We start from the raw sequence: 27443 nt of genomic DNA on the forward strand, positions 1-27443 counted from the left end.
CTCTTACAGCTTTTCCCTGTATAAAATGAAAATACTGGTAGCAGTAACTACCTTCCAAGATTGTAAGAAGAGGGAGTGACCGAGTATTGACCAGTGCCTGGGCACAGAGTTGAATATTAATGAAGATGTTTTGAATGAATGTGGGGGTGAATCAGGTAAGGAAACAGAAAGCTCTCACAGGTTGAAAGAGAGGAGCAATGTGCAAAGTCACAGAGCCTTTTGAGAATCAAGTGTGTGCAAAGACTAGAGCGGGCTTGTCTACCTGCCACCCTGAGCACATGGCCATTGGCTGGTCCTGGGGGTGCTGGATAGATCTCCATGGAAAGAGTCAACAGCCTGGAGTTGGCAGAGCAGCTTCCAGCAAGATCTGAAAAACTGACAGGTTCTAGACAGCCTGTAGGCCAACGGAAGGCCAGGTTGAAAGGTCTGACCAGGGTGAAAGTCATGGGTAGGTCCAAGTCAGGATAGTACCTTGAGGTGAGGGCCAGGAAGGCCTGACACCTTGAGTGCAGAAGACATAGAAATGGAGTCTCCATCCCTGGTCATGTGATTCCTCCATGATCATGTGACTCTTTGAGCAAGGATCCCTAGAAAGCTTTTTAAGAGTGCCCCACACTACCAAGACCCCTTAGAACAGGAGTCTTGGGGACTGAGGGTGTCTGGTGCCCTTGAGCCCTGGCCACACCAGGGGCAACTGTTCAGTCCCAACACAAAGCTGCCACTGGTGTCCTGCCGGTGCTGTCTAACCAGGGGGCTAGTGAGAGGGCTTCAACCAGCCCGTGAGCCTCATCGTCTATATCTGATCTGCCCAGATGCATGGAGTGCCCGCTGTGTGCCCATCATGGGACTCAGTTCAGTTCAGTTCAGTCCAGTCCAGTCGCTCAGTTGTGTCCAACTCTTTACAATCATGGGACTAGTTCTACAAAATTAAAGAACCAGGGCTTAGCCCCGGGCTGAGGTTGTATAAAGACTCTGGGGCCACCCAGCCCAGAGAGGGTACAATTATTAACAGCGCTGTAAAACAAACTTTGACTTTCTCTCCACAAAACACACCTGTATGATGGAGTCTCAGTGGAGGTCAGGTTTGCTGAGCTTTAGCGTTGCTTCCAAATGAGAGATTCTTGGCTCTGTCTGTGTTCCAGGGACTACCAGTGCCTGACTGTGAAGGGCCTTACATTCCCGTGCCTTTGTTTTCATAAAGGGATGGAGCAGTATAAATTCACACCGCCTTTTGGAAGGCAGTTTGTCAGCATGTACCAAGAGAGACATAAAACATCCAAATTTTTTTTGACCCAGTAATTCCATTTCTGGGAATCTATCCTAAGGAAATAATCCTAAATAGAGATGAAGACTTTTGCACAAAAATTTTCAATATAATCTCATTTATAATAGGAAAAAATGGAAACAGTTTAATTGTCTAAATAAAAGGGGGCAGAGATTAAATGATGGTACAATTTCTTAATGGATATTGTTTGGCCGTTAACGGTGCCAAAGAATAACAGAGGAGAAATGCTTATGATAGAATATTGGGTTAAAGGAAAAACAAGTAGATGACCCAGCAATCCCACTTCTGGGTATTTATCCAAAGGAAAGGAAAACAGGGTCTCAAAGAGAGATCTGCCTTTGTATGTTCATTGCAGTATTATTCACAACAGCCAAAATATGCAAACAACCTAAGTGCCCATCAAAGGTTGAATGGATAAGGAAGAAATGGTATACATAATGAAATATTATTCAGTCATTAGAAGGGAGAAAATCTTGCCATTTGAGACAACATGGATGGAACTTGAGTTGGATGAACTTGAGTGCATTTTGTTGTTGTTAAGTCGCTAAGTCATGTCTGACTCTGCGACCCCATGGACTACAGCACACCAGGCCTCCCTGTCTTTCACCATCTCCCATAGTTTGCTCAAACTCATGTCCATTGAGTAAGTGATGCTATCTGACCATCTCATCCTCTGCCGCCCCCTTCCCATTTGCCTTCAGTTTTTTCCAGCAATAGGGTCTTTTCCAATCAGTTGGCTCTCTGCATCAGGTGGCCAAAGTATTGGGGCTTCAGCATCAGTACTTCCAGTAAATATTCAGGGTTCATTTCCTTTAGGATTGACTGGTTTGATCTCCTTGCTGTACAAGGGACTCTTAAGAGTCTTCTCCAACACCACAGTTCAAAAGCATCCACATTTATTGAGGAATCTAATAAATAGTACCCACGCTCCCTGCCAGAGCTTTATGGAAATTGAGAAATAAACAAAGCATTGTTGGCATCCACATTGTGGAAACAAATGAAGACCAACTAAATGAGAAGAAAGACAGGTTATTTATTCAGAGCTTGCTCTAGCAAGGGAGTCAGCCACCAACACTTGAATTTTGGCGGAGATTCAAAGGCTGGCAGAGAAGTGGAAAAGTTTATTGTGGAAGACAGAGGGGGCTTCAGGCATGCCATGATTGGGGCAAACCATCATCGGAGAGTTGTAGGTAGGGTAATCAGAAGTGGGGCATGCTAGGTGACTGGTTGGAGCATATGTTTGGCTTTCTCTGGTTGGACTTAAGTTAGAAGTAGAGACAATAACTAGGGAAGCTGTCAGTTGTTAATCAAGTTCTGGACATTTGAGGCTGACTGTTGCAGAGGTTATTGTTTTACTTCCTGGATTGTTACTAGAAATAGCAGTCTGACTTCCCATGAATCTAGCATGTAACAGACTGACTTTCTTGGCTGTCATCATAGGTAAGAGGGTTGGTTTCCTGGGCAGGTTCCCTCAGGTTGTGGGTCAAAGTCCACTGTAAATATGGTCTGGCCATTGTCTGTGTATTCACAAAAAAATAAAAACTTGACCCTTAATGTGCAAAAAAATAAAAACGTGGCCCTTGCCTCAACCCATATTAAAAAAAAAAAAATTAAAAGGGATCATAAACCTAAATGTAAAAGCTAAAACTATAAAATTTCTAGGAGGATACATTTGTGACCTTGATTTGGGCAAAGATTTCTTAAACAGGATATATAAACACTAACTATAAAAGAAAAAAGTTAATAAACTATATTTGAAATGTTTCTCTTCAAAAGACATTGTTGATAAAAGCAAATCATGGACTAGGGAAACTATCTGTAAAACACACATCTGATTTATATCTAGATATATAAATTTTTACAACCAATGATAAACAGATAACCCAAAATGAACAAAATATTTTAAATGATTCTTCAACAAGGAAGATATACAGATGGCAAATAAGTACATGAAGAGATGTTCAACATCATTAGGGAAATGCAAATTAAAACCACAGCACAATGCTGTTCAGACATGCGTGCTAAGTCACTTCAGTCGTGTCCAACTCTTTGCGACCCTATGGACTATAGCCCTCCAGGGTCCTCTGTCCATGGGATTCTCCAGGCCCGAACACTGGAGTGGGTTCCCATGCCCTCCTCCACGGGATCTTCTCGACCCAGGGATCCAACCTGTGTCTCCTGTGACTCCTGCATTGCAGGCGGATTATTTACCACTGAGCCACCAGGCAAGCCCACTGCAATGCCGTCATACAAATTAGAACGGCTCAACTTTGAATGCAAAACTAGTAATACCAAGTGCTGGCAAGGATGTGGAGATAAGAACTTACATCCATTGCTGCTGAGAATACAAAATAGCATAAGCTCTTTGGAAAACAGTTCAGCAGTTTCCTATGAAGTTAAATATACACTTAAGGCTCAGTTCAGTTCAGTCACTCAGTCATGTCTGACTCTTTGAGACCCCATGGACTGCAGCACGCCAGGCCTCCCTGTCCATCACCAACTCCTGGAGCTTACTCAAACTCATGTCCATCGAGTCGGTGATGCCATCCAATCATCTCATCCTCTGTCATCCCCTTCTCCTCCCACCTTCAATCTTTCCCAGCATCAGGGTCTTTTCCAAGGAGTTAGTTCTTCACATCAGGTAACCAAAGTATTAGAGTTTCAGCTTCAGCATCAGTCTTTCCAATGAATATTCAGGACTGATTTCCTTTAGGATGAACTGGTTAGATCTACTTGCAGTCCAAGGGACTCTCAAGAGTCTTCTCCAGCACCACAGTTCAAAAGCATCAGTTCTCCGGCACTCACCTTTCTTTGTGATCCAGCTCTCAATACACTTAATTCACTTAAGGTATTCACCACCTATCTAGGTATTTAGCCAAGAGAAATGGAAATATGTGTCCACACAAAGACCAGTGAAAGAGAAGTGGAAAGACCATACAAAGATCAGTACATGAATGTTTATTGCAGCTTTAATTTAGAAGAGCCAATCACTGGAGGAAAGTCTAACGTTCCTTAGCTGGTACATAGACAAACCAACCGTGGTACCCCCATAGAGCAGAATAGTCCTCTGCAGGGAAAGGAACGTGAATGACTCTCAAAAGCTTATGCTCAGTGAAAGAGAGGCTACAGACTCGAGAGCCCACATGTTGTATGACTCCATTTCTATGACATCCTGGAAAAGGCAAAATTGTAGGGCCAGAAATAAGATCAATGGCTGCCAGTGGCTCGAATGGGAGAGAGTTCTTACTACAGGGGGACACGAAGAAACATTTAGAAAGGGATGGAAGTGCTCTATCTTTAGTCTGTGACTTACACAACTGCATACATTGTTCAAAACTCATTGGACAGTACACAGAAAAAGAGTGACTTATACTCTTTATAACTTATACCTTTTAGAAATATTGTTTTGGTGTGATGGCAAAGGAGATTCTTAATCAAGATTCCCTGAAATTGAGCAGATTTTCATCCCCAGTCAATTGAGCAGAGCACAACCTAGTTTTTCCCAAAAGTCCCAAATCCATCTATACCCCTTCTGTGGGGTAGAATAAATGAAGGGGTGGAGTGTTTTTGGGGAATCCCTCCCCCTGAAGACAAAACGATCAGGGGCAAGGCTGTCTCCTCCACCATCATCCCACCTCCCTTGTGTGTTTAACTTTGAAGTAGCACATTTTAATAGATGTTTCCCATTCTCATTGCTGTTGAGTGTGTTGAATGTCATGAAAGACTCCTAATCCAAAATTTGAGCAATCCTTGGATTTTACCCCTATGGATGAGGTGATCACTAGTGAAGGTGAGGGTTTTGGAGTCCAGCTCTGCCCCTTACCAGCCTTGCCCACCTGTCCCTAACCTCAGCCCTCCTCCCTTATCATGGGGAAATCATAGTTGCTACTTCATGTGCTCTTAGTAAAGAATAAATAAGAAATGCATAGAAAGCACTTAGGACAGTGCCTTGCCATAATAAACTCTTGATGAACGGTAACTTTATTTTATTGTTTATTGCTCAAATATATGGCATCTCAGAAACAACTTTAAGTGTTCATCAATGGATGCATGGATAAAGAAAATCTAGTGTATATACATACATTTATACAATGGAATATTATTTAGCCATGTAAAAATGAAGGAAATTGTACCGTTTGCCATATTATGAATGAAACTTGAGGACATTGTGCTAAATTAAATAGGCAAGGCAGAAAAACAAACACCTTATGACCTCATGTCTATGTGGAATATTTAAAAAAAAAAAAAAAAGGTGAGATCATAGACACAGAGATCAGATTGTTGGTGGCCAGAGGTGGGGGTGGGAGGTAGGTGAAATGAGTGAAGACAGTCAAAAGGCACAAACTTCCATTTATAAGAGAAATGGGTCCTAGGATATAATATATACCATGGCAACCACGATTAATCATACTGTATTGTATATTTGACAGTTTCTAAGAGAATAAAAAGATTGGGGGCAGGAGGAGAAGGGGACGACAGAGGATGGGATGGTTGGATGGCATCACTGACTCGATGGACATGAGTTTGGGTAAACTCCAGGAGTAGTTGATGGACAGGGAGGCCTGGCGTGTTGCAGTCCATGGACTCACAAAGAGTTGGACACGACCGAGTGACTGAACTGAACTGAAGAGAGTAAATCTTAAAAGTTCTCATCACAAGAAAAAAAAAAAAGTTTGTAACTACGTGTGGTGCTAGATGTTAACCAGACTTGTGATCATTTTGCAATATTGCATGTATGAAACCATTATTTGGTACGTCTGGAACTAATAAAATGTCATATGACAGCTACATGTCAATTTAAAAAAGAACACACACACATCAGAATATAAAAATTTTAAAAAAACAAAGATGCAGAATCTCTCATATGCCAAATCTTTCTCAGGGAGATGTGCAAATTGAAGTCAGTGCTACAGGAAGCACAAACGTGGTTATGCAAACGCGCAGAGTTCTGGTTCCTGTGGTCTGCCTTCCAGGTCAGCATTTCCCTGGTCTCTCTTTTCTGTCTGCACCACTGCAGGGACGGAGGAGGCCTGTCCAGCTCCGCTGAGATCCTTCCCCAGGGCTGACAGGCTCCATTCTGTGCCTGCCAACTCTGATTAAATTTCCGAGGCAACGCACATCACTCTGTTGGCCTTCGCATCCCAAGATTCCAGGACTCCCTAACATTTTAAAGACGGCGCTAGTTCTCTTGTGTTTCCTAAACAATCTTCAGACGGCATGACAGGTTACATGAGCAAAAGCCAAGACCCAGAGCAGCTGGCAGCAGCCTCATCTCTCCTGTATGTGCAGCAGGACCAAAGTCCAGCCCTGCACCGTGTTCTTTCCCAGAACCCACAGGCCCACAGACAGGCCTTTAAAGAGCTCAAACCTTCTTGGAATTTCTGTAACAAGTCATCAGAGAGCTCCCCGTGAACTCTGAAAGCTTCACTGAGAAAGCCTGACAGCTGCATAAAATTACATTTCAGAACTTTTAGTGCACAGTCTAACAGTTTGTGCGTAAAGTGCTTTTAAGACATTTTTGACTTGCCTAAAGAATGCCCTTTTTTTTTTTTTTTTTTTTTGGTTAAAAGGTCTCCAGGGCCGATGAGGCTGCATGGTGTCAATTGCTCTGCTATTATCCAAGATGATAAAAATTCCTAGGTTTTCCTGAAATAGTTGTGAAATAGATAATATGATATGTGGCATTTGCTTCCAAACATACCAAATGCAGGGGTGGGGGACCAGTGAGTTAGGGGTGTTGATGAAATAATATTCCCCCTGGGAACTGTTGAGCTGGGGTAGTGGGTGCACTGCAAGTCATTTTCCATTCGAGCTCTTACTGTTCTGTATGTTCAATATTTTCTGTAATTTTTACGAATTTTCTTATGACTTAAAATATCAGAAGCGATGTTTGGGGCAGAAAGGTGAGAACCAAGTATTATGATCTGGGATAATATCATTATGTTAATTCTCAGTTATCCATAATAATAGGTATTTATGTGTATGAAAAATACTGCTGTGTCTTCTCCACGTGAACCCAGGAATCAGGTCCTAGTCATCAGATATGCTGTCTATGCAGAGGAATTATTGTTGTTCAGTTGCTAAGTCATGTCCGACTGTTACCCCATGGACTGCAGCATGCCAGCCTTCCCTGTCCTTCACTATCTCCCAGAGTTTGCTCAAGTTCATGTTCATTGAATCAGTGATGCTATCGAACCATCTCATCCTCTGCCACCCTCTTCTCCTTTTACCTTCAGTCTTTCCCATCATCAGGGTCTTTTCCAATGAAGCAATTCTTCTCATCATGTGGCCAAAGTATTGGAGCTTCCACTTTACCATCAGTCCTTTCAATGAATATTTAGGGTTGATTTCCTTTAGGATTAACTGGTTTGATATCCTTGCAGTTCAAGGAACTCTCAAGAGTCTTCTCCAACGCCACAGTTCAAAAGCATCAATTCTTCAGCACTCAACTTTTTTTATAGTCCAACTTTCACATCCATACATGACTACTGGAAAAACCATAGCTTTGAGTAGACGGACTTTTGTCGGCAAAGTGATGTCTTTGCTTTTTAATACGCTACATAGGTACGTCATAGCTTTCCTTTCAAGAAGCAAGCATCTTCTAATTTCATGACTGCAGTCACCATCAGTGATTTTAGAGTCCAAGAAAATCTGTCACTTCTTCTACTTTTCCCCTTCTATTGGCCATGAAGTGATGGGTCTGGATGCCATGATCTTAGATTTTCGATAGCTGAGTTTTAAGCCAACTTGCAGGAGAGAAGATCTTGGAAATGATATACAGGGGACCTGAGTTCTAATTCTGGTCTTATGTATAAATGTAACCTTTGGAAGTGTCACTTTTCACTGAACCTGTTTTCTCATCTATAAATTGGGAAAGTCAGGCAGATGGCCTTGGAGGCACCTCTCTTTCCTAATGACTTGAAATCCCCACTAGAGTGAGCTCGGCAGCATTAGAAGCCTGTCTTCCTCTTTCAGCCCCTCATCTCGCCCCTGGCACATTAGCAGAGGTCAACGTCATTTGTTCATTCGGTGCATGCATGAATTGTCTTTTATTAAATATACAGACTGCTTTTCTCACAACTTTTGGAGGCGCCCCTGGTGGTCCAGTGGCTCAGATTCTGTACTTTCAGTGCAAGAGGTTCAGGTTCCATCCCTGATCGGGGAACTAGATCCTCCATGCCACAGCTAAGACCTGCACAGCCAAATAAATAAAGAAATATTTTTTAAAAATGAACTTACATCTTTTAGTAATGAAAGCAGATTCAATTCAGATGCCAAATAAAGTCTCCTTAGTTTATTGATGTCACCTGCAAGAGCCAGGAAAGTGACTGTCAGCATCACCTCTATTTGCAACAACTTCATATTGTAACAGGGCTTGACGGACAGTTGACGGCCTGCCCCATAAAATCCCCTTCGCAGCCCTTCAGGATAAAGATCAGAGCCTTCAAAGGCCAGCAGAGCCCTGCCTGTTCCAGACACATCCTCCCTCCAGACATATGCTCTCCTTTGCCCCTTTCAGTGGACTTCTTTCAAAACCATTCTCTTCTACCCCAGGGCCTTTGAATGTGGCATTTCCGCAGCCTAGATCTGCTTTCCCACTGCCCTTCCTGGTTAGTGACTGTTCCCTTTTTGTATTTCAGATCACACATCATTTTTTCAGATAAGCTCAAGGTCTCATGGAGGTTGTTTTGCTAAATAGTCCCATAACACTCTTTGGTTTCCCTTCAGAACACTCTCCAGAGTTTCATGAATTTATCAAATGATTGTCTATGTCCTAAACAAGATATAAATAAGAAATAGCTTCATTTTTCTTCTGTCACTTCTTCCAATCAAATCCTGCTGGATCTTTACCTCTCCACTTTCATGACAACTCAAGCAAATTCCTTAGCTTTAATAGCCACTTTGAATGACGCGAACCCTCTTGTTAAGTCAGTTGTGATTCATTTTCCAACATTAAAAAGACAAATCAAAATCAATACCCCAATATCATATCCAGTGCAAAGCTTGTCCCCTCTAAGGCATCAGCTGATAATATGTTATGCTTTTCAATCCCCCCCCCCCCATCTTATACCTCTCCTTCCACTTTGAGCGTGTCTAGAGTCAGAGCAGAGAGGGAATTAGAAAAATGTGACCAAATTATTTTTACTTAATGGATGCTACTTGTATGATTTTATCCTGGCTGCCAATACTTACTCAGGGCCCAGGTATTAAAATGCTGTCTTTCTCTGGTTGAACATTTCTCAGGGCCATCAGAGGTTTTCTGAGGCAGCTTCGTGCTGCACAGGTTTCTTTTTATTTTTTAATTAACTTTCTTGGCATATAACTGCTTTACAATGTGTTAGCTTCTGCTGTACAAGAAAATGACTCAGCCGTACATATACATACACGTCCACCCCCTCTTTTTTGGATTTCCTTCCCACTTACGTCACCACAGAGCTTGAATAGAGATCCCTGTCCTATCCAACAGGTTCTCATTAGTTATCTATTTTATACGTAGTATCAGTAGCGTATAGGTTTCTGATATGGGTGATAGCATCACGGACTAGGTGGACATGAATCCGAGCAAACTCCGGGAGATAGATAAGGATAGAGGAGCCTGGCGTGCTGCAGTCTAGACTCTTTGCTGGGGTCGCAAAGAGTCAGACAGGACTTGGGACTGAGCAACAACAATGGGTGACAAATTTCTGGAAGGACGCCCTGAGTTGTCCCCACACCAGCCTCAGCTTCTGCACTCGGTGATACACTACATGTCTTCTTCTTGGCTTTCTCATCCCAGGAGGATACCCTCCTGGCTCAAGAGGTCCCACTAAAGTGGTCCAGCTCCAGCTGCCATTCACAGTACCATGGGTCTCTAGGGAAACACACACCTCCTTGCCTCTTCAATAGCTGCTTCTACACTGCTCTCTCTTGTGCAAATAGCCTTCTGCCTTCAGAATTCCCTAGTTTCTGTGTTCACATAAGATATCAAACATTGGGGGTGGGTCAAGTTCTCCCACATTTCTCTGATCCCATAAGAGCTGGGCAGCTTTCAGGTTCATAGCTCAGTGACACACCCACCTGGAGAACAAGATGGTTTCCTTCTTGCAATCACCTCTAACGCGCTCAGTGATTTCTTGGGGAACATGCCACTAGGTTAGGAGCTGGACAGTATTATTCCTCCCTCCCCTCCCACACACAAAGGGAAGGTAGAAGGCATTCCCTTATCCACTAATAGCTCTCTACCTTGATGACTTGCTTCAACTAACTATTCATTGGGTTTGAATTTCCAGTTTTCTCTTATAAAAAGTGGTAAAAGTGGGCAATGGCTAGTATCAGATCCAGCTGGGTTTTGGCAAGTCTTAAGTGAATGTGTGGGCACGGATTGCCCATTGTTCTCTGCCTTGAGTCCTTAACTGAGACTCCAAGAGGATGGAAAGTCCCAGTTAACATCTGTTCAACACAGTCTTGTGATTATTCAATGAATGTCTATCTCCCCCCACTAGACTTTTTCTCTCCAAGGGCTCCACGTTTGCTCGCTGTTGAATACCAAGATCAAACACTCAGTATCTGGCATATGATAGGAGCTCAATAAATATGTGATGAGGTGATGAATTGAAAAAAACAAAAACAAACAGGAAGAAAGAGTGAGAAGACCAGATCAGATTTATATCACTAACACTCCCTGGCTTGGAGAGACTAACAGAGGAGGCATCAGTTGAGCAGAAGTAGATAAGGGAAAGATTCCCAATGCCTGGCCGCTGAGGCTTTCAGAATTGCCCATATAGCCTTTTTGAAAGAAGTTAAGTACCTGCACCCAATCCACTGGTGTGCGGATGCAATAGATCTAGTTAAGAACCCATGAGTTAAGACGCATAAGAGAAATCTAAACAATCTGTTAAGAGGCTTCGAAGGAAAGAAAGGCTGCACCTGCTGAGAGCATCAAGGAGACTTTCTGGAGAACGTGACATGTACGGAGGACAAAAGCGAGGAGGTGAAGAAAAGGACGTGGGACAGACATGGCTAGCGGGGACGTGCAAGCCAGAGAAGGTGATGTAAGCAAGGCCCTGAGGCTAGAAAGACAAGATTCCCACCCGAACCCAGAGCTGTGGGGAGGAGAAGAGGGGGTCAGGAGAGTCAGGTGTGCAAGCCACCGACTGCCAGCTCTGAATGCAGATGCAGGAACCTGGTCTTATAAAGTCAGCAAGCCCTTATGGCACGTGGCAGAAGGGTTACGTGGGCCCACTGTGGGTCACCCTGCCTAAATTCCTCATCTTCAAAAGAAGAGTGATAAAATTAGTCACCTTAAGAGGTTATGGTGAACTTACCTGGTGGTCCAGTGGTTAAGAATCTGTCAGCCAATGCAGGGGACACCTGTTCAATCTCTGGTCCCAGAAGATCCCACGTGTTGTGGGGTGACTAAACCCCTGCATCACGACTGCAGAAGCAACAAGAGAAGACACTGCAATGAGACGCCAGTGCACCACAGCTAGAAAAAAGCCCACACAGGGCCCCAGAGATCCAGTACAGCCAAAAATAAATGAATAATTTTTAAAAAGAGGTTAGGGTGAGGATTAAAGGAGAAAATGATGTAATGTCTTTGCACATAAGCTGAGAAAGTGAAAGTCAATCCACCGTGTCTGACTCTTTGCAACCCCATGGACTATACAGTCCATGGAATTCTCCAGGCCAGAACACTGGAGTGGGTAGCCCTTCTCTTCTGCAGGGGATCTTCCCAACCCAGGGATTGAACCCAGATCTCCCACATTGCAGGCAGATTCTTCACCTGCCGAGCCACAAGCGAAGCCCTAGCACATAAGCTAGGATCTTCTTTTTAAAATAACTCTAGTACCTAGAATTGACATATATATATATATATGTATGTGTGTATGTATGTATTCTCAGTGTTGTGCTGAATTAGCTGAGACCAGCAAGCAACGGGCAATTCTTCACAGCTTTGCTTTCAGTAAATCAGGTTGGTAGCTTGAAACTGGCTCTGATGGGAGTATTTACACCAAGGAAATTGACAAAGCTACCAGTCTGAGCCATTTTTTTGAGAGCTGTTTCACCAGCACACTATGAAATGCTGCGTGAACATTGATTGCACTGATCTAGATTGAACTGAATTCTGTTGAAAAGTGAGTTAAGCCTACAGAAAAAAAAATCACAAGAAGAAAGGAAAAAAAAAAAATCTGCCTTAGGAAAGACAGAATAAGACCTTGGCCTGAGTATGAGTGGCAGGTGAAAACAGAACCCCACTCCTTACCCTCAGTCACTCTCTCCTCCGTGGCTCATCAGTGAAGAACCCGCCTGTCAATGCAGGAGACCTGCAGGAAACCTGAGTTCAATCCCTGGATCGAGAAGATCCCCTGGAGAAGGAAATGGCAACTCACTCCAGTATTCTTGCCAGGAAAATCCCATGGACAGAGGAGCCAGGCGGGCTATTGTCCATGGGGTTACAAACAATCAAACACGACTTAGTGACTAAACAACAACCATACTCTCCTCAGCATATTTTTCTACCCATCATTTTTTTGCCACTGTCTCTAAAATTAGTGTGAAAACAGCTGAGTGAAATAGGCAATAACAAGCTTTAATTCCGTCAAGGTCTGAACACTAGGAGATTATTTCAAAGAATTGTTCTCTCTGTGAAGAAAGGTAAGTCCAGGAAAACATAGATTATAAAAAGTTATCTGAGATGAAAAATAATGGAAAAAAAATCAAATATTGCAGAATGAAAAAAATACTGTGATTTTAATAATATAAGAAACCTTGCCATCAAACACTATAGGGAGTTTAAGGAAGTTATGAATGATACAGAAAAAGCAAATATGAACATCCATAAATAGTATTAAAACTTGGCCAAGTTAAAACAGAAAAATAAGAATACATCTATCTCTCTGGCAGTCAACAAATTCATCCATTTCTAAGCTCTTTGGCAGAGGCGGTGCCAACACAAAGAGAAGTGGATGAGAAAAGCCCTTTAAGAAATCATTACTTACACGCACCCCAAGGTTCATAGCAACACTGTTTATAATACCCAAAACATGGAAGCAACCCAAGTGCCTGTCAGCTGATGAACAGACAAAGAAGATGTGGTGCATATATACAATGGACTGTTACCTAGCCATTAAAAACAAAGGAAACAATGCCATTTGTAGCAACATGGATGGACCTAGAAATTATCATATTAAGTAAATTAGAGAAAGACAAATATCATAGGATAGCACTTAGTTAAAATATAAATTTTTTTTTTAATTTTTAAAAAAATATACAAATGAACTTCTTTACAAAAGAGAAACAGGCAAAAAATAGAAACAAACTCACAGATAGAGAAAATAAACTTACAGTTATCAAAGGGGAAAGGGAGGGGAGGGAATAATTAGGAGTTTGGGATTCAGTTCAGTTCAGTTCAGTCACTCAGTCGTGTCCGACTCTTTGCGACTCCATGAACCACAGCACGCCAGGCCTCCCTGTCCATCATTAACTCCCGGATTCCACCCAAACCCATGTCCATCGAGTCGAGGATGCCATCCAACCATCTCATCCTCTGTCGTCCCCTTCTCCTCCCGCCCTCAATCTTTCCCAGCTTGAGTTTGGGACTAGCAGATACATACTCTTTTATATGAGGCTTCCCAGGTAGTCCGAATGGTAAAGAACCCAACTGCCAATGCAGGAGACGTAAGAGACATGTACTCATTTATATGCAGAGTACATCATGTGAAGTTCCTTGCTGGATGAATCACAAGCTGGAATCAAGATTGCCAGGAGAAATATCAACAACCTCAGATATGCAGATGATACCACTCTAATGGCAGAAAGTAAAGAGGAACTTTGCCTCTTGATGAGGGTGAAAGAGGAGAGTGAAAGCTAGCTTGAAACTCAATACCCATAAAAGATCATGGCATCCAGTCCCATCACTTCATGGCAAATAGAAGGGGGAAAAGTGGAAGCAGTGACAGATTTTCTTTTTTTGGGCTCCAAAATCACTGTGGATGGTGACTGAAGCTATGAAATTGAAAGATGCTTTCTCCTTGGCAGGAAGGCTGTGAAAAATCTAGATAGCGTATTAAAAAGCGGAAACATCACTTTGCCAACAGAAGTCCTTAGAGTCAAAGCTATGGTTTTTCCAGTGGTCAGGTACAGATATGAGAGTTGGACCATAAAAAGGCTGAGTGCCAAAGAATTGATTCTTTCAAATTGTGGTGCTGGAAAAGACTCTTGAGAGTCCCTTGGACTGCAATGAGATCAGATCAGTCAATCCTAAAGGAAATCAACTCTGAATATTCATTGGAAAGACTGATGCTGAAACTGAAACTCCAGTACTTTGGCCACCTGATGCGAAGAACTGACTCATTGGAAGAGTTTGAAAAAAACTCATAGGAAAGTTTAAAATAAAAGGTGGGGGGAGGAGGCGGCAGAGGATGAGATGGTTGGATAGCATCACCAACTCAATGGACATGAATTTGAGGAAACTCCAGGAGATAATGGAGGACAAAGGAGCCTGGTGTGCTGTAGTACATGGGGTCACAAAGAGTCAGACACGACTTAGCAACTGAAAAACAACAACTACTTCATATAAAATGTTTTAATAGATGGACAACAAGATCCTACTGTATAGCACAGGGAACTATATTCAATATCTTGTAAGAAACTATAAAGGAAAATATATATATAACTGAGTCAATTTGCTGTATACCAGAAGTTAATACAATATTGTAAATCAGCTATATTTCAATAGAAATAAAGTCATCACTTGTATACAAATATATATAACACATATCCACAGGCTGGCATTCTGGTAATTAAGATTATAAGGACTGCAATTCCAGTCCAGGCTTTTAGAAGACCTCAGAGGAGAGTGTGGGGAGATTCCTGTAAGTGAGATAGTCAGGATTTTCTTACACATGACAGTGAGTTGTTTTGTGGTGCAATCCTAGGAGTGAACTAATGAAAACATTCAGCCTCTATGATCTGTGTGCTAATTCAAGTTCAAATATAGTCATGCCATTTTTTTCTTCCAATTGCTTTTCAGGTTCCCATTTGCTTTTATTAGTAGGTAGACTAGTCAAGCGACTTCCCAGGTTTCTCAGCTGATACAGAATCTGCCTACAATGCATGAGACCCCAGTTTGATCCTTGGGTCAGGACGATCCCCTGGAGAAAGGCATGGCAACCCACTCCAATATTCTTGCCTGGAGAATCCCCATGGACAGAGGATCCTGGTGGGCTACAGTGGACTATACAGTCCATGGGTTCACAAAGAATGGGATGCGACTGAGTGACTAAGATCACATACACACTAGTCAAGATCTAAGTCCTTTCTCTCCATGAACAATTTAAGAATACTAAGGGCTTTCTTGGTTGGAATGGGGTCCTTTCTAACTCTAACTCAGGCAGAAAGTGAAAACCAAAACCTCTGATGGTCCACTTGCCTTGTTGTTTTAACTTCTACCAAACTGCCTCACTCTGTGCAGAGTCCAATAGATGCTTGTCCATTTGCAGGAGATGTTCTCGCTGACCTCATTATCACTCACTCACCAGGCTTCAATATGATGACCCTCTTAATTCACCGTGGTGTGTTCAACCACTGTTTCCCAAAGGAGAGCCGCCATGACAGAATGACTGAAGACAGATGAACAGTCAGCCTCACCGATGTATTCTACCATAACCAGCCAACCACAAATCCTTGAGGCTTTTTGGCCCAGATTCCCACATACCACCAGCTCAGTTCCATCCTCTGGTCCACGGTGTCCTTTCCTCACAGCAGACTTTGGATCAGGCCAATCCTGTCATCCATGACTACTCTTTAAACTTGCATATGGAGAGAAGGAGCTTGGCCCTTGATTCCTTCCTTTCCAGAAGTAAACACCCTTGATTCCTTCCTTTCCGGAAGGCCTTGGAGGCTTTAAGTAAACAATCTCAACCCCTCTCCTTCCAAGGGTCCCTGAGAGGCAAGTCTTCATCAAGCCACTATCAAGGGCATCCTTTATGCACTAACAGGGTCACCTGAGGGACTTCTCTCGATAACAAGTATCTCCTTCCAAGTGACCTATATCTCTACCTGCATATATGCAGGAGCTGACATTAGTTTTTAAGTTCCACCTCATTAATCATGAGATGAAACAATTTTAAAAACTATGAGAAGACTTAGTAATAATCAAACACAACATCTTATTTTGAGGATGAGAAAAATAAACCCAGGGATTCTCTCTGATTAACAAAAACTCTGCCTCATGTCTGTGCTCAAGGCATTGGTTTTGTGACCCTGTGTTGGCACTCAGATTGTGCACAGTCAAAAAATTCAAAAAACTATTTTCTTCAGAATGGGGGTTGATGGTGGATGTGCGTGTTTGCTTAGTCACTCAGTCATATCTGACTCTTTGCGACCTCAAAGACCTTAGCCTGTCAGGCTCCTCTGTCCATGGGATTCTCCAGGCAAGAATACTGGAGCAAGTTGCCATTTCCTTCTCCAGGGTATCTCTCCAACCTGGGGATTGAACCCATATCTCCTGTGTCTCCTGCATTGCAGGCAGATTCTTTACCCACTGAGCAATTAACCCAAGTATGGGAGGACAGATAGCCAAGACAAAATAAACCTTTTCAGAGTAAGGAGTCCACCAGTCTTCTTGATCAAATTTGTGACTTGTGCCCACTTCCCCAATGGGAAGTATTTCTTCCAATTTGCATTCTCAGTAGCTTGAAAAGTATGGTGGGAAAAGCAAGATAAAAAACAAAATTTTTCGGTGACTTAGTTTCCATAACTGCCGTCATAAATTACATACTACTTTTGCTAAGGAGATACGTGAAGTTTGTACCAAAGGACAAAAGGAAACTAATTGCACTGACGATGAATCGTCATAGGGTTTGGAGAACCATCTGCTTTTTGAGTTGTTGTGATCAGTTCTCTACAGGAAAAAGACCTATTAATCTTCTAAAAACACCCAATCATTTATCCATTCAGCAGAGAACAAAGAAAACAGAAGTACAGGATTCGTCCCCCTCTTTCACTTTGCAGCACATAGAATGAGGGACCATTTTCCTGCCGTATTTACCCAGGACAGGGACCACTCCCCTTGCTATCCCAGGAGACACAAGCCCAAGTCCAGAATCTGAAGATTCTACATTGAAAATGCTCAAATAGGACATAACTGTTCTCTCTAAGTTAACAACTAATTTCCAGTCAGTGAGTAATTTTTTTTTCCTGAAACATCCACTCAGCGGAAAACAAATGAAGAGGGGAAAAAATTAAGTAAACAAATCTGAAAACGAGGCCACGACACACAAGAGATGGAGGCGCCTCTACACTTAACGGCGGAGAGAAGACAGTGCTCCCAGGTTTATCTTAAACAAAAGCATGGTTTCAACTGGCGCTGACTGAGCCTCACCCGATGAATGACTTCCAGTGCCTCTGGCTCTTAGGGACCAAAGGAGAGAATTATTTTTAGCACAACTATTTGGAAATCTCTGAGAACTTGGATCTGTTTTTCTGTCTGGTACCAAAGCAAGATTTTCTCTGAGCTCTCATGAAAGATCCTCAGTCTATTGTGGATTTAGAATTCTGGAGCAACCCCTATCCCAGAGCAAGGTATGGTGTTTACTCTTTTTTCAGCATCTTGGCAGATGGCAGCTGCAACATCCTGTTTCATTATGGTAGCTTTTACATTTAGGAAGCAAATAGCTCTGGAAGAAGAATCCATGAAACTGAAGACCTCGGTTCAAATGCCTGGTGTAGCTCTAGCTTTGTGGCTGCAGACAAGTCGCCTGACTTCTCTGCACATGGGTTCCCTGTCTTACCTACCAGGAGAGGGTCTTTGGGAAGACAGGGCTTCACGTGTCAAACAGACAACAAACTGTTTGACAAATGTCAGCACTGATTATCGCTGTACCATCGTTGCCTTTTATATAAAGCAACCAGAGCTTTATAAATCAAGAGCTGTTGATAAGAATAAGTATCGATTAACTCTTTTCCTTCACTCAACCCTCGTCGAGCCTCTGCGGTAGATCGGTCTTTGTCCTAAGTGTCAGTGATGGAGTTTACATTCTGGTGCAAGAGTCAGCCATCACACCATGTGGCTGCTCCGTCATGGAGGGTGGAGTAGGGACCAGAGCGGGAGGGGCCTCATGGTCAACAGAAGAAGGCGGTCTGAGAAGGAAAACCCGGGCCCCCCAAGGCAGAGCTGAGGAAGCACAGACAGAAGGCTCTGGGGTGTGAGCACCTCAGTTCTCGTCCTGTCCTGCTCACAGCCCAGGGGAAGACACAGCCCACTGTTGTGAAATCCTTTCCCCTGTAAGCCAAGGATGTATCTCGCTTTGGCAGCCATGCTTACCTATCCTTCTAATGACTTCCAGGCAAAACACATTTTCAGATTGAATTAGTAATCGAGCCCTTTGCCATGAAGTCATGCTACAGTTTCTCTCACATGATGTCGGGGAAAAAACCCAAGTGTTTCGAGACAAAAGAGCTCGGTTCAAATCCTGCCTATCTGGGCTGTTTTAGGGCCGTGTGCACTTGAGCCCTCAGGCTCTGCTTGTTGTCGCAAATGGAAGAGTTTCCTTTTTTGTGGCTGAGTATATTTTATATATTTCCTTTACTCATTCATATATTTCCCTTATCCATTCATCTGTCAAAGGAAATTTAGGTGGCTTCCACGTCTTGACTAGTGTGAATGATACTGCTATGAACATTGGGGCGGATATACTTTTTGAATTAGCTTTTTTTGTAGGAATTCAGATATCTCTTCAAGGTAATGATTTTCATTTCCTTCAGATATATACCCCAAAAGCGGGATTGCTGAGTCATATGGTAGTTCTAATTTTAATTTCTTGAGGATCTCCATACTGTCTCTTCTAATGGCTATACAAGTTCATATTCTCATCAAGGGTGTACCGTATTCTTTTTCTCCACATTCTCACCAACACTTGTTTTCTCTTTTCAATGACAATCATTCTCATAGGTATGATAGCCCGATGTGTTTCTGATCTGCATTTTCCTGATGATTGGTGATGTTGAGCATATTTCATGCACCCACTGTCCATTCATACGTCTTCTTTGGGAAAAAAAAAACTGCCTATTCAGATTGCTTGCCCATTTTTAATTTGATTATTTGGGTTTTACTATTGAGTTATATGAGCTCATTATGTATTTTGGATATTAACCCCTTATCCGATACATGATTGGCAAGTATTTTCTCTCCCATATTTGCCTTTTCATTCTGTTTATCACTTCTTTTGCTATGCAGAAACTTTTTAATTTGATGTAGTCCCATTTGTTTATTTTGGCTGTTGTTGCTTATGCTTTTGGTGTTATATCTCCAAAACTGCTGCCAAGACCAGTGTTACTGTGCTTTTTCCCTATCTGTTCTCCCAGAGGTTTTATGATTTTCAGCCTTACATTTAAGTCTTTAACCCACATTTTGAGTTTTTTTCTGAGTGGTGTGAGACAGGATTCCAGTTTCGTTGTTTTTTTCTTTTTTTTTTTTTTTGTTTTTTTTTGCGTGTGAATATCTAGTTTTTCCAACACCATTTATTTATTGAAGAGACTATATTTTGCCTTGTGAGTATTCTTGGCTCCCTTGTCAAGTATTAGATGACCATATATGCATGCGTTTATTTTATTTCACAATAAAGGAAAACCATACTATTTACAGAAAGATCTCAAACTGTGGACAGATGTTCTAAAAGTTGAACCTTTGCATTAATTTATGCAGTGTTTTTCCAAGTATTTTACATAGCTAATTTAACAAAAACAAAGGGTTCTATGACCAAGATTTGTAAAACACTGTATACTATATTCCTACATTACAGATTCAAAATACACATTAACATGAAGGTTTTGAAGTCTACAGTACCACAGAGTAATTTTAAAAATATGTACTTAAAAGGATTAAAGTTCTGTTACTTTGTAATCCTTACAGAAAAATTGCATAGAGAGTCATTTACAATTAATATCCAGGACAGATCTGTTCAAATTAACAATAGTTCCAGACTTTTAATTTTATAAATCCAAAGGAGCACAATAGTGGGGAAAAATACATTTTAACACAAATTCTACATAAATTTACATAATTCAATGCAATCTTTCAGGGTATTTTGTATGAGGAGTGAGTGCTAATGTGTATAAGATTTCCTTTTATAATTTTGAAACTGTTCCAAAGTTAGATTGTGGTGTACATTGAGTTGTATATTTTAAATTGGTCAGTTTTATGATGTTCACATTAAACCTCAAAAAACTTTTAAAACATTGTAATGTGTACAGACTCATGACTCACATAGTTTATTCTCATCCAAAATAACCAGATTTATTGCAAACCAATGGGTGAAGGATGGATCTTTTAATACAAAGTGTTAATGGTGCATCCCTACCTCACACTTTTTACTAGAAAAATTTCCAGTAACTCAAATTTTAAACATGAAAAATGAAACAAAGAGAGGGAAATGGACACCCACTCCAGTGTCCTCGCCTGGGAAATCCTGGTGGGAGCCTGGTGGGCTACAGTGCACGAGGTTGCAAAGAGTTGGACACAACTGAGCAACTAACATTTTTAAATATATAAATGAAACAAAAAGCTAAAAGAAAAGTAGAATTATTCTTGTTATCTTGAAATGGGAATGACCTTCTAAGCACAAGAAATTGAACCTCAAAAAATTACTTTCACAATAAAAAGACTTTAAAAAATACACAAACGAAGTGAAAAAACAAACTAGGAAATGCTATTGCTGCTCATGTTATAAACCACATGCAAAGAATATATATATATATATAAATATCCATTGCACTATTGTTTGGAGTAGCACAAGGATAAAAATATCCCAAATATTCATCAATAGGTGACCTGTTAAATACAATACACCTTTATGATGGATATTCTATAACCATTAAAAAAAGAATGAGGCAGCTTTATCTATATACTGATATGGAAAGATCTCCAAGCTAGGTGAAAAAACAAGGTGCAAGAATTTGCATACAGTGCTTTTTATAGGGGGAAGGACACTAAAGTCACAAGCAACAGGAATTGCCCCTAGAGAGGGAACCTGGATGTCTGGGAGACAGTGGGGAAGGAGAAGAGATTTCCTTTTTATTGCACATTTCTTTTTTAAAATTTAATGAATGTGCATGTTTTAGCTATACAAAAAATAAACATTTTAAAAACTCTAGATTATACACACTTAAAACAGCTTAAGTCCTTTATCTGTATTTCTCAGACACTGTGAAAGGAACCCATAGACTCCAGGAATATTTCTTTAAGTCCTCTCTTTCCTCTTCCTTTTGTAATATTCTCATATTCTATAATTCCTCTCTAGTCTTTTTTCCCCCAAAAAAATCACACCTCCCTCCCAAAACAATCTCCTCTGCCCCAACCTGATTTTTTTTGTGCCAAGCACTATTCTAGAAATCAGTGGCTAAGGCAAAGATCCTTCCGCTCATGGAGCTTGCATTCTATCAGAAAGAGATATTAAAAATATTTTGATAAATAAAAATAAAAATTTTAATAAAATATTTCATATAATAACCCATTGCTAATAATAAATAAAATGAGTATTTAAATAAGAATAATCTAATAAATTAGAGGAGGATGAGAACAATGGACAAGAGAAATATTAGAGCAGCATGAGACAGGTCAGGGAGTAGGAGATATTGTGATGTTAGATAAGGAGATAGAGTTGTCTTTAATGAAAGGGAAACATCTGAGCCAAGACAGCAGATGAGGAGATGAGACGTGTAGGCATCCTGGAGAAGAGAGATCCAAACAGAGGGAAGAGATAGTGTGAAGGTCCTATGGCAGAGCATACCTGGTGTCTTCAAGAGACATCAAGCAATACAGTTTGTGGTTGAAGCTGGGGAAGTGGGAAGGAGAGTAGAAGATAAGGTCAGGGAGGTGAGGGAAGTGGACAAGGTAAGACCTTGTAGATCATGTACCAGGAGGCTTTTGACTTTTAAATGAAGGACAATTACAAGGTGATCCCACAGTGTGTGTGTGTGTGTGTGTGTGTGTGTGTGTGTGAGAGTCACTCAGTGGTGTCTGACTCTTTGCAACCGTAGCCTGCCAGGTTCCTTTGTCTCCGGAATTCTCCAGGCAAGAACACTGGAGTGAGTAAGTCCCTTCTTCAGGGGGATCTTCCTGACCTAGGGATTGAAGCCGGGTCTCCTGCACTGCAGGTAAATTCTTCACCATCTGAGCCACCAGGAAAGCCCCTGTAGTTTTCTATCATAACCCACATTCCCTTGTTACCCTGATGACTCGAGTCCCAAGCCTTGAATAGTCACTCATCATCGTGTTATCATTCATCAGGTACCACAACACCTCATCCCTCAATTCTGATGAGGAATTTTAATGGATAACCATTCTGAGGGCCTTTCAAAATATTCTAACTGGGAATGCTTTAGGCATTCAGACTATTGTGCAAACAGTATTCCAGTGCATTTGCCAATGAGTGGCCATCATTTATTCAATGATTACATCAGTTTTGGTTTTAATTTATCATTCCTTTGAGCACCATGGTCTGGCTTGTTGTTTTTGCTGTTGTTTAGTCACTCAGTCGTGTCTGACTCTTTGTGACCCCCACGGACTGTAGCCCCCCAGTCTCCTCTGTCCATGGGATTTTTCAAGCAAGAATACTGGATAGGGTTGCCATTATCTTCTCCAGAGGTCCTTCCTGACCCAGGGATCAAACTCGCATCTCCTTGGTCTCCTGCACTGGCAAGAGGATTCTTCACCATTGAGGAAATATTAATATCCTTTTTTCTGAGCACATCTTTAAAATTTCCACATCTTCTATCCATCATAACCTCTACTTTGACCACATGCTCCTCCATAGACTGATCCCCAATGATTGGCATGTGTGTTTCAGTATCTCCACCAGTGTCTGAGATGCCATTGCCCAAAGCATCTTCCCTCCAGATCATTTCAGATCCCTCCTAGGACCAGCTCCTGGGCTCAGCTACAACAATCCATTCTTGGTCTGATTAAAAGCTTCCTTATAAGTACCTGTTCTTCTCTTTCAAATCCCTTCTCAAAGCTTCCTCTAATCAGTTTTCTACAAAGGGGAAGAAAGTAGCAATTTAATAACCATGTCTTGTTTTAACTGACAAGGGTTTGGATGAAAAGATTCTTTCCATTTTCTCTCATCTGAGTCACCTTTGGAAAGACTGATATGTTTATCTGATCTGTTGGGGTTTTCAGAAAGTGCCTTAATTCCAGTAAATTAATAGGATAAATAATTTTGAGTTTGTGCTCTAAACAAAGCATAGCAAAAATATTCGCTTTCATTATTTTGGGGTTTCTTTCTTTTTATGAAGGGCAGGAGCACTGGGAACATGGAGATTTGGTCAAGGATTCAGAGCCTATATTTGGATAAGTTGCTTCAGTTTTTCACTAAATACGATTTCTAGGAATCAGACTTATTTCAAACCACATGTACACTCTGTTTTTCTCAGTTTGTCATTCCTAGGCTCTGGCAAATTTCTGGATCTGATTCCAAGATGTTGCAATTTCCCCATGGGTGCCATTAAAAGTGGTACAGCGTGCTGGTTAATTTTCTGATGTGGTTGTCAAAAAATAAAGAAACTCTATCCAATTGCTTTTCTCACAAGTTATAATTATTTCCTTTGGACAAGGATATTCCAGGCACAGACATCAAGCATTGTACAGATCTCTTATTAAAGCACAGGTCCAACCACGCAAAAACAGCTCATTTACACCATTCCAAAACCACATGTATACTTCCCCCACCCAAGAGGCTGACAGCCCTAAGCCTAGAAAATCAACTGTCCCCAGCCTAACTACCCACCACTCCATCTAAATGCCAAATGTGGTGCTAATAGATGATCCATCACTGTCAGCGTCCAAGCTCTGTGGAGAAAAAAAAATCCTATTCGATCAGAGCTGATGAGACCTGTTGCCTATTTCACTCAGAGCACATGGCAACTTGCATGGCTTAATTTCACTCAGCTATTTAATTGAGCCCCAAGACTAACAGCTTAATGGGACACTACAGTATTCCATCCCACAGGTTTTAAATTAAAGTTTGAGACATCTCCCACTCAGGACATGCAAAAAACTCCAATTAACACTAATTGGCATTACACTTGATTAGCAAGTGGAAAACATGATCTTCCTGAAAATGTCACTTCCCTTCACTTACTTTAAAAAGTCTATAAATTCTAAGAAAATGACCATGGATGCATACAAAGATTAGACATAAAGATGTCTATCTAGCATGGTGCTTATCCTGGCAAAAAAAAAAAAGAAAACAACTGGAAACAAAGATCTATAAGGGGAAATGGTGTACATAAAGGACCATAGAGACAAATGCAAATATGTTTTTAATGTTATGAAAATTTTTGACATGGGGAGGTATTCCTTACATATTGTTCAGTGCGAAAAAAGTTAAAGACTTGCAGGAATGTCATAATATCACTTTTCTTCATAGTACAGGAAAAAAAAAAAAAAGACCAGAAGAACATATACATCTAAGTATAAACAGCAGTTATCTCCGGATGGCAAGAATAATGCTGATACTTATCTTATTCATTTGCATTTCTTTTTCTTTTTTAAAATGCATGTTGTTGTTCAGTCACTCAGTCGTGTCTAACTCTTTTGCAACACCATGGATTGTAACCCACCAGGCTCCTCGGTCCATGGGATTTCCCAGGCAAGAAGACTGAAGTGGGTTGCTATTTCCTTCTCCAGGGGATCTTTCCAACATAGGGATCACAGGGATTGAACCCAAGTCTCCTGCTTGGCAGGGAGACTCTACCACAGAACCACTAGGGAAGCCAAAAAAATGCATACTTTCACAAAAAGATAACATTATTTTTCAAAGTCCATCATTAATTCCTGCAGGGAAAAAAATGCAACAAAGTGATTTATTTTGGAATTTTAAAAATCAGTGCTTCATCTCCACCAAATGAGAACTATCAGTAACGTGCTAATTCAGACAATGTTTTCTGAGTCACCAGGAATTTTACAAAAGCATTCCACCAAAGTAATTTTGTTCAATAAATACATTTTTCTTCCTTCTGATTTAAGATAATATTGTGCTTTTACAATAAAGCTCATTAATAAAAGAGTAATATGTACCATATGTGAAATAGATAGCCAAGGGGAATTTGCTATATGACGCAGAGAACTTAAACTGGGGTCTGTAACAACCTAGAGGGGTGGGAGGGAGGTTCAAGAAGGAAGGAACATAGGTATCCCTTTGGCTGATTCATGTTGATGTTTGGCAGAAACCAGCACAATAAAGTAAAGCAATTATCCTTCAATTAAAGAAAAATAAATTTAACTATAATAAAGAATAATGTGCTACTAACCTCAAGTGGAATTATGAGGGCAAACACGGCATTTAGACATCAGTGGCGAAGTGGTCCCTGGGGTGAATTGCTGAAAACGCCCACTCCTGTGTTCTTTTATCCTGAAACCCCCACCTCAGAGGGTGCATTGATGTCCATGTGTTTCTCTTTCAGAGCCAAAGATGTTTGTCTTGCTCTATGTTACAAGTTTTGCCATTTGCGCCAGTGGACAACCGCGGGGTAATCAGTTCAAAGGAGAGAGCTACTCCCCAAGGTATATCTGTAGCATTCCTGGCCTGCCCGGGCCTCCAGGCCCCCCCGGAGCGAACGGTTCCCCGGGGCCCCACGGTCGGATCGGCCTTCCAGGACGAGACGGTAGAGACGGCCGGAAAGGAGAGAAAGGTGAAAAGGGGGCTGCAGGTAATGAGCGAAGCTCCGTAAACACCCCTCTGCCGCCCCCACCTTAGGGTGACCCCGTTGCTTTGCTGCTTTTCCGAACGAGAAGCGCCCTTTCGGTCCTGTCCTGACCTCACCTCCATGAATCAGAACCATTTAGTGAGTCCTTGCTGCTGCTCTAAACCCGCTAATTGCAGTCTTACTGCATTCCTAACAACAGCTCTTCCAAGGGGACGTGGTCCCGTTCATAGATGAGGGCACAGAGCGGTAGATGAGTCAGTAAGTTAAGGATGAGGGAAGGGCAGGCTCATGCCTGGCAGAGCTGAATTCACCTGGAACATCTGATGCCCACAACCTCTAGGCTGGTACAGTGGCTGCCTGTGAGAGGGGGCATGGATGGATAGACAGACAGATGGGTGGGGAGGAGACGGACAGATGAAGCAGGGGGCAGGAATTAGGAGCCAGAAGCACAGGGGCCATCCTCTCTGCACTCACATCCTCAAAAAGACACAAAAGGCTTCTAGATTTTTCTTCTCAAACAGGTGAAATGACAGTAGTACTGTATAACCTTTGTTGATCTTTCTTAGTTCAACACTCTCCCACCTGTCCTATAGCAGCTAAAAATCTAGATTTCTTACAGCTCTGTATAGCAAGACAATTGTCCCCTACTCTTTCAATAATTGTCACTTTCCTCCCCCACAAATAAGTTGGCTTATGAAGCTTGCTGGATTCTGCAATGCTTCACAGTAAACCAAATTAAAATTCTAGTGAGGCTGTGTTAATGACAAAAGAAGAAGTTTTGGATGGAATCAATCTTTGAAAACAAGTTTCTGAGTGTAAAATGTGGGACAAAGATAGGAAGAAAAAAATCAATAGATCTAAGAAATATGTCTCTCATCACTGCATGTGATTTACTGATGTTATGGGAAATAATATCATAATATATATATTCAAGTGATTAGATAATAATTCATTGCTGAATTTCTTATGCAGAAAACATTTGGCAAATCAGCAGCTACCGAATCTGTGGCCCTTAATCAACACTAGATAAAGTATCTTTAGGTGAAGTTTCAACATGAGATCAACTTTCGTTCGGAGCTCTCATCTCATCTTTCAATGCCTTCTATTTGGTAACACCTGTGAACACACTACTGTGTCATGATCATGAATATGCTTGAAATTTTATAATAACACTATGATCATAGTTAGATATTACTGGCTTTTTTAATTTACTGTGTCTGGAAGCGGTAATGTAGTGGTCACACAAAAATGCATTTAGAGTCAGAAAGATATGATTCCTTCAATTACTAACTTGGCATCCTTGCTGGGGGAAAAGGCATTTGAATCTCAGTTTCCTCTTGGTAAATTGGAGTTAGTAAGTGTGATTGTGAAGATTAAGAAAAATAATACATATAAAATGCTCAAGAATAAGTGCCATGTGATAAGCATTCTGTAAATGTTTGCTGTTATTATCTATTACATTGTGATCTGT

At 41.4% G+C, this 27443-nt stretch overlaps 1 protein-coding gene across 3 annotated transcripts in view; it reads left to right on the forward strand.

Annotated features, from left to right (window-relative positions):
* C1QTNF7 (C1q and TNF related 7) overlaps nt 1-27443 on the forward strand; it is a 122939-nt gene that overhangs the window by 89256 nt on the left and 6240 nt on the right. For 2 of the 3 annotated variants that reach the window (XM_043448236.1, XM_043448238.1), the window contains exon 2: nt 25730-25975. In XM_043448236.1, the coding sequence (XP_043304171.1) occupies nt 25730-25975 (246 nt within the window). Of the gene's footprint in view, nt 1-17529; nt 17849-25729; nt 25976-27443 lie in introns of those variants that run through there. The other variant, XM_043448237.1, reaches the window with a different exon arrangement.

Source organism: Cervus canadensis, chromosome 26 (genome assembly GCF_019320065.1).
Source record: "Cervus canadensis isolate Bull #8, Minnesota chromosome 26, ASM1932006v1, whole genome shotgun sequence".
Taxonomy (NCBI): domain Eukaryota; kingdom Metazoa; phylum Chordata; class Mammalia; order Artiodactyla; family Cervidae; genus Cervus; species Cervus canadensis.